This window comes from Thalia democratica, chromosome 3 (assembly GCF_965202585.1).
Source record: "Thalia democratica chromosome 3, ktThaDemo2.hap1.1, whole genome shotgun sequence".
In the NCBI taxonomy this organism is placed as follows: domain Eukaryota; kingdom Metazoa; phylum Chordata; class Thaliacea; order Salpida; family Salpidae; genus Thalia; species Thalia democratica.
In genome coordinates this window covers 21,126,586-21,135,463 of record NC_139167.1, presented here as the reverse complement: position 1 = coordinate 21,135,463, position 8,878 = coordinate 21,126,586, and the positions used below count along the sequence as shown (strand labels likewise).

The 8,878-nt window shown below is 25.5% G+C and overlaps 1 protein-coding gene across 1 annotated transcript; it reads right to left on the bottom strand.

The window, feature by feature from the left end:
• Positions 1-2,405: 2,405 nt before the first annotated feature.
• LOC145832112 (uncharacterized) lies at positions 2,406-6,983 on the bottom strand. Its single transcript, XM_082939468.1, has 7 exons — positions 6,893-6,983; positions 5,766-5,918; positions 5,187-5,327; positions 4,226-4,348; positions 3,686-3,871; positions 3,249-3,377; positions 2,406-2,734 (listed from the first exon to the last, which is right to left on the bottom strand). Exons 1-7 carry the CDS (start codon positions 6,966-6,968, stop codon positions 2,406-2,408), a joined length of 1,137 nt encoding a protein of 378 aa, XP_082795594.1. The 5' UTR covers positions 6,969-6,983.
• Positions 6,984-8,878: the final 1,895 nt, after the last annotated feature.

Below are 8,878 nucleotides of genomic sequence, written 5' to 3'. Positions count from 1 at the left end.
GACGTAAAGTTTCAATAGTTCTCATACTTTATAAATATAAAAAGCTTATTTTATACAATTAAAAAAAAAATGAAGTTTACAAAATAATTATGCTCAAATGGACACCGTAAGTTTATATATGAAACAACTTCTCATGAGTGAAGTTGGGAAGATCTACTTTCGTTATTTAAGTTTAATGACTTTAAGAGGTGACAATTTATTGCAGTAAGCGTCTTGCTTTCCGGGATCTAAAAGCTTAACTCATTACATTTTAAAAGTTTACAGCTAAAAGTGTTTTAAATTTTATTAGTCATTACTTGTGTAAACTGTACACCGAATCGTAACTAAAATAATCCGAATTATTTAATAAAGCAAAGAAAAAAACTTTTTGTCGTATTTTAAATTCCTCGTATTTAAGAGGATAGCTGTCAGTTACAAAACAGAATAAATTTGAGACCAAATTGAAATAATCTCTTTAGAAACAGTTTCATTTAGCTAATAAGCTTATACTGTCGCTTTAAACTTATCTTAAAACTTTTGAAAGAAGGTAACAGACTTGGAAATAATAAATTAAAATTCTTAAGTGAAACATAGTTATGTCCAACTTAATTTTTATCCTTTTACTAAATAAAACGCATCATGTCCATTAGGTTTACTATATTATATGACCTAAAACATAGTTTATTAGTCATGCAACTCTGTGACTGGCTTTTAACATTACCGCGGAAAAACTAAATCAAGTGTATTCAAACAAATTTATAACAAAAACATGTTGTAAACTTTATTTTTAATTTCGAGATTGAACTTAAATAATTTGGTATTTTTCGTTAAGGTACTTGTATTACGTTTTAGTAGCACGTCGTGAAAACTAAAAATAGCATTTACAACTTTCCAACAAAAATAACCAAAACAACAACTAGGTTTAACGGTTTAGAAATAGTGATATAGAAAGTTATTTAATTTCTATTCAAAAATCTTCTACGTTCGATAAAAACATATTAAAAACTTTGAAACGAACTTTTTTTTTTAATTCTACTAACAATTTTTTGAAAAGAAATTATTTTATATTAAATCATAGTTTAATTGATCTTTTGACTTAAAGTTTCAACAACGCATTAGTTCGATGTTTGCTTAAAATCAATAATATTAAAATCAAAATATTTAACAATAACGACATTTTAATCTAATACGTAGCAACTAAAATCTAGGGTTAATAGTTTGAAACTATGTTATTTCAGTCAATATTAATCAATGTAAATCAATGTTTTGATAACTACAAAACCACGTTGGTGAGTAAATTTAAATATAGTTTTATATACATCGTTATTATAATAACCAATAAAATGTTATAAAAGACTGTATTTTTGGTGAAAAAGTTTGCTTTATCTAGTCGTAGGCAATAAAAAAAACTTTAAAATTTAATTTACAAAGTATACATATACATAAACTCATTTTAACTTAAAAAAACTAAAACCATAGTCAGTTTGTTATCTCAAAGCTTAAACTAATCGACGTTTTGCAAATATTATACTTGTACAAGACAAAAAGTAGTAATAAAAGTGAACTCTAATTCAAGTATTGTATAACTAAAGTTTCACTCAACCGATAAAATCATTAGGTTATTCAAAACTAGCTTTTGTTTTTACTGAATATGTGCTGCTTATTGTTTTTGTATTGTTAGCAATAGTTACGCAGTATATTCATGTGCATTTTAATTCTTGGAACTATACTGTTTACCATAAAAGTTTATTTGTAAATTTCTACTCTAACTTTACGTACATGCGTTCTATGAAACTTGATTAACGTTTCTCTCATGTAAAAAACGTGCTTTCCATCGGTTTTTTATAATTCAAACTAAAACAATATAAATTTGAAAATATGAAGCTTCACTTTTTGAACATTTAACAGTATTTTGTCTAATAAAGTCTACATTTACTTAAGACTTCACACTAAAATACTTAGAAACATTTTTTTAGTAATTTTAGTTATTTTTCTGTCTAAAATTAAATATTAGCTTTAAAACTTAATTAAATCTTAATTAGTTTTTTAATGGAAAACCAAACACAATTAAAAACACACTTTTCAAACACGATTTTTGAACTTTTGTGCTTTGATTTTTACGTAAATTTGTATTAATAAAAACCGTGTCAAGAAGAATAATAGATTTTAAATCATTTCTACCTTATAATACAAGAAAAAGACATAAATCATATTATTTTTGTTCACGTTTTATTAATTCAAACAATTTCACAGTGTGTAGAAATTACAAAAATATAAACTAGAATTGAAATTTAAGAAATAGTTACATAGAAAAGAATTTTGAGTTCAATTAGCTAATTTAAAACATACAAAAAAACATGGATAAAAAATTAACAACTTATGATTTACTAAAATAACAAAACAGATCTTTTTTCTAAAACATTACATCATAAAAGTAAGATTAAGGACAAAATTGAGCTAATAAAAGTAACATAAAAACTAAGAGAAGTAGTAAAACTTGAGCTATTTCCTAAATCATAATTATAATCGTTTGAAACTTTAAACAAATCTTCATTTGAATTTGTTGTAGGCTCAGTGCTTTCGTCATATAAGTTTATTTCGATTTTTTTAGTCACTGATGACGTAGTTTCAGGTTTTGCTTCTTTAGCTTTTATATATTCCTCAATTTTTTTATTTAGTTGAGGTTCGTTCTTCAAAGGTTGTAAATCTCCAAACAGCTCGATGAACCTTTTCAGCAACTTGTCGTAGTCAACATCTGTTTAAGAAATGTAAAAGAGTTAGTAAGCTTTTGGAAATTGATTAATTTCTAGTAAGCGTTTTTGATTTAAAATTAGAAAAGCAAGCAATTAAGCTGCATAGAAAATGTAAAAACTGGTTTTTCCGGAAGTCGTTTACCTTAAATTTATGGGCAGTGTTTCACTTAATCGCAATTTTGCAACACATATTAATAAAACCCATTGTTGCTTGTTAATAAAAACCGGATTAAAGAATGATATATTAGAACTTAATCACAAAGCTAAAAAATAGTTTGACAAACAGGTTTTTTTACAAACATTATGAAGTTATACAGAGATATTTAAAAAAAATAATTTTAAATTCATGTGTGATTTTATGTGATCACTTTAATTTTAATATAAAATTTGTAATGTATGATTTTTAATAAAATCAGTAATAGATTAAGCTTTTTGAAATAAATAATTTATCTTAATTCATTTACAAAAAGTTCTATTAATTTTTTTTTGTTTTCATAGAGCATTAAGAATACAAACCTTTAGTTCTATTGATAATGGGTAGATTTTGTGAAGGATGTAAACATTTATAACTTCCGATATTATTCACACAAGTTGAATAAACTCCACTGCATAATGGTTCCTCGCTTTCAAAACATTCATTTATATCTGAAAAAAAATACGCTATTCCTATGTGATTCATTTAATTGTGTAAATATTTTATAGTAATTGTTTATATGCTCATATGTTTACAAAATACTTTTTGATTTAAAAAATGTTGTTTTGTTTCAACTAGATTTGCGACAAATATTTAGTTTTTATTTTTTATTTTTTGATCTATTTTTGTAACTGAAATTTACCTTGTATATATATATATATATATTTGAATACATTGTATTTGTTTGTTTTTCAAATAATTTATTGCTTTGCAGGGAATGTTTTTTTTTGTCTGTATAAAAAATTAAATTGCAACTAACCTTCGCAGTGAGTACCGTTACCACGGAAACCGTCCCTGCACTGACAATAATGTGACGTAACTGCCAGTTCTTCCGTTTGTGACGTAATAATGATCTCTTCCGTTTCAATACAATCCGCGTTCAAACTGCAAGTTGTGACGTCATAATTGCAGTTTCCAAAAATAAGTTCGCTTGTGTGCGGTGTTGCTGTAAAGAACAAAATATCATTACGAAAATATTTAACTTTTCAAACTAAGTATGTCACTAAAAAAATAAATAGAGTTAAGTATTTTTTTAATTTTACAACCAGAGTTTTTTTTTATTCTAACTAACTATGTATTTTAATCAATTATTTTGTTTTAATCAAAACCAATAGTAATATTTATTTTAAGTTCGACACTCCTTGCTTTGTGCATTGCAACTTAACGTAGAAAAGATTAAAAAATTTATAAGTTTTCGGCTGAGTAGTTTTTTTGTGGTATTTTAAAGTCATTCATATCTTAAAATCCGTATTTCTAAGCTGAAATAAATAAACTTTATCATTAAATCATAAATAATTACCTTCACAGTTATTTATTCCATCCCCTTCAAAGCCTGGGTTGCACTCACATTTGTAAGACCCCGGGAAATTAATGCATTTGGCGTTGCTATGACAACTCGATTGAATCTCACATTCGTTGATATCTGTAATTTAAATATTAGATATGTTGACAGAGTTTACAAGGATAAAAACTACAATTTTTACAATTTGTATATGTTTACGGTACAACAAAATTTGCAGGTATTTACAAAAAAGATAGAAGGTAAATCATTTGATTTTGTGACATTTTTATGAGAACACAATACTTTTTACAACAGTTAATGTACACTGATATCGTCATAAACAGAAGTTAAAGGATCATAAACAAACAGTACGTATAAAATTTAGCATCATATTTACTTATTAAGTATTCGAAGCTACAAAAACACTGATGATCATGTTTAAATGATTGTAAAATTATTATTTTGTAGCAACAACAAACAATCTAAAGCACGTTGATCTTAGCTAATTTGCATTTTATCTAAACTTAAATAATCTAGATCCTGATAAAATATTTCCCCAAATCTTTTTAACGTGACCACTTATTTTACGCAGCTTAAAGATAATGTCATGAGTTCTCATGCAACTCTAAGTTTAACGAACCTCAAATAGAAATAGAGAGATGTAAGAGCAAAATACTTCTCAGTATAAACAGACTCAGTGTTTATACATTTTGTTGTAAATTTAACTTTTACTTTTTGTTTCTTTTATAGTTTTAGACATCAAGTAAATATTTAATAAAAACACACCCTAAACTCAAACTGACTAAAAACTTATTGTTTAACTCATTTTTTGCTTTACGCAATGATTAAAATAATAATTAGAAACAATAATTAAACAACTAAAAACTAATAAACAAACACAGTACGAACCAAAAATTTAGGTGAAGTTAAATTATTTCACTTTAGGGAGTTAACAAACAACAAAATATTTCTAACTTACCTTGACAACTGTTTATTCCATCACCACGGTAACCGTCCTTGCAAAAACACTTCATTCCTGATAAAAGTGTCGGCCGACAGATGGCGTTGTCATGACAATTGCTACCACATGACAGTTTGCGTTCCATTGATTCGTCTATTTCTGGTAGAAAAAAAATATTAATTAAATATTTGTTTATTGTCTAATTTTTACAGTAAATTTGATGCTGTGTTAATAAGTGTGATAAGTTTATTGTATGTATTGTTTATGGAACGATAAAAAAAGGCGCTCAAAAAGTTTGGTCTAAGGACCTGGTGTACAAAGGAACCGTACACCACATGTACTACAAAGTTAAATTAACACTGCTAAGACTAATGCACATTTAGTACATATAGTTGTTTTGTTTAATATGTTTTCAAAAGATCAATAAAATGTACACAACAAACATTTATAACTTTCAAACTAAAATACAAAATGAACTAAGTTTTTATTTGTTTTAAAGTCATCTTTGAAAGTGGTATTAATAGTAAGACTAAAAAAGTCAAGAACTAAAAATTTGGTATAAGCTTTTGTTTACTAACTTAAAAGTTAAATACAAACCAGAATTTTCTTGTATCATTTCTAGAGGGAACTGCGAGTTGAACTTTTCAATGACGTCATCGCCCAAATACTCCTCTGTTACGTCATAGTGATCTTTAGTGACGTCATAATACTCTTGGGTAAACTCGTGATACTCTCGTTCTAGTATTTGAACTAAAATATTTAATTTGTTTTCAAAAGCTTTAAAAGTTTTTAATATTACTACAACTAGTTTTTGATCTAACTTTACAGAATGTAAAAAAAATTAGTATTTGTTTTTATTCATTTTTAAATATTATACTTTTATGAAAATTTATAATTTTTTTAATTAGGTTTTTAAAGTTTTGTACTTTACAAAACAAATATTGACATAACATGGTTAAGAAAACTACAAGACATTATGTTGTATACCTTTATTAAAGTTTAGTAATAACAACTTATAACATGAAATCATTTTGTTTCGATAAAAGTATCATTAAGGTAAGTTTTTAGCTGTCACTACATTTACAGCAGTTGTTTAATGATTGAAGATACTACAAAAATTTTACAAAAAACAAGCATAACGACATAAGTAAAAATAGTACAAGCTATAAGTGCAGTTTTAAAACTTTTAATATTGCCCCTATAATGAACTCACTATAAACAAAGTAAAGTTCAATTCTATCAACTTGCTTATCTTTTTTTATATTTAAATCTTACTAACGCTTAAATACACAGGGTCATTAAGGTCTAAAAATAAAGTGAGCTTGTTTTATAAACAACATTAAAAGTGTATTTTATGATTAGACAGACACGGTAAGTACGGTTTATTAATAACAGCAAATTAGCTGCTAATTAAAACAAGTTTTTATAAACTCATTTAACCCTTAAAACTGATAAGACTAGTTTCAAAATGAAGTGATAAAAAAGTTAAACTTGTAATAAACTTGATAAATAATGCTTGTAGGTTTCTTGTCAAAGTAAAAACTTTACCATTTAAAATCTAAAATAGCATATAAGTACAAAAAAATCAAAAAAGACTACAAATAAAAGTTTAAAGGATTTAAATACTAATGCATTTATTTTGAGCTTTGTAAGACAAATTGATAAAAACATAAACTACTAATTAAACTTGTATATTTTTTAATTATAAAATAAAATGTTCTTACCTGAAACTTCAGCTTTTATACGAGACAACAGGCAGCTTGTAGTGAAAATAAACACGACTGATACGAAATTAGACATTTTTTATAAATTAACCTGTTTTAAATATTTACTAGTAAAACAAAAATTTGTAATCTGTTATATATGTTCAGTATGATGCTATCATTTTTAACTTAAATTTAAAAAACAAAAAGAAAAACTTACTTATGTAAAACTAGTCTTAATTACTTTTATTATTATAGTTTAGTAGTTTAAAAAACAAATGTACGTTTGTGCTTTAAAACAGCTTTCATAAAATAAACAAACAACGTAATAAGAAAATTAGGTAATTTTGAAGTCACTGCAAGTATGCTTCGAAAAAATATGAATATTTGTTGTCAGTTTATTAAAAATGTCATTAAAAAAAATCACACATAAAAGTTAAATACTTCACCATTTATAAACAAAGATCAAAATTTTAAAATTTCTTAAGCACAACATTCTTTAAAATTTTTTTGTTATAAAACTAAAAATATTTGCCTTCAATTAAAAAACTTAAGCTTCTTTTAAAAAAAGTTTAGTAATCTTTGCTACTAGTATAATTTTTTTAAACTTTGCTGTAACTCATATTTTCAAAAAAAAAAAACAAATTTAAAAAGTATTTTCAAACTCACTTTTAAAAAAAATATTCAAAAAATATATCACAATAGCACTTGTCTTATTTGAAATACAACTAAACTAAACTTTGACTTAAAACAAACATTAGCACATCAAACAATCATGAGTTTTATAAAAAAATAAATTAAAAAAGATCAACATTCTTCGTACAATACATGCCGGTTTCATGTTACTATGTCGGCAAACATCTTCAGTCTAAGCATATATATCTTCTGATCACTACAACCCTCCGGCTATATAGCCTCCTTTTTCTACTATTCTCGTGTGAGCGTTTCCAGCTACAATATTTCGCGACAATGACTTACTGAAAATCTGTTGAATTTGAGAAGATTAAATTGGTTTTCGGTCTACTCTCACACGATTACCTGAAAAATCTTCTGGTTGCTTTGAAATTGACCCCTGTAATTTAATTCCTTTTAGAACTGCAATAAAACTATTTTTTTTGAATCCTTGTGATTCTAAACACCTTTAAGAACTTTTCAAACACTTTGTGAGGTTCTGTTTTCTTTATGAAATTATTTTGTGATATTTTAAGCTATTTGAGTATCAAAATAGCGGTTGTAATTATATAAACATTAAAACTTTGAAGCTTTCTTTTAAAATTATAAAAGCATTTTTTTAAGTGCATCATTAGTTTCATTAATATTTATGTGGACTTTGAGCAATGTTTTTGTGTTAATTTTTCACAGCTTTAAACATGATTTGACTATTGCAAAACAAATGTTTAAGCTTTTTATTTTAAGCAGTCACACAAATTCTAAAAAACATAGCAATATTGGTATATCATAATTTTAATGACATTATAGTGGTTTTATTACATTTCGTACTTTATAGGTTTTTTATTATTTATAAAAATATTTTAGTAATTCAGCTTTTTGTTTGTTCTTTTATAACATTCCATACAAAAAAATTTCTATATATAGAACCGTTTAGTAGATAATGACTTGGTTGTTTTGACTAAAAATGAAGCAGTGTAACAGGTATTTCATCTATTTTAAAGATTTTTTATAGACTACTTTCTTCTTCAAAATTTTTAAAGTTAAGGCAGCAACTCACTACTAAACTTGCTATTTTAAAATATGTTCAACTGTTTAATATCAAAGATTCAAGTAAATCCAAAAGCGAGTATCAAGACTATATTTCAATTTAAGCAAGCTAATAACTTTTGTTACTGTTAAACTATATGTTTCATTCTAACCGTTTTTCAAGTTATGAGTTTTCAACTATACGATTTATCCAAAAAATAACTAGTTTAAGACTTTTACGCGTTTTTTTTTGTACAATTTAAAGATTATCATTAACAACATAAAAAGCATACAAATTTTTACAACGCC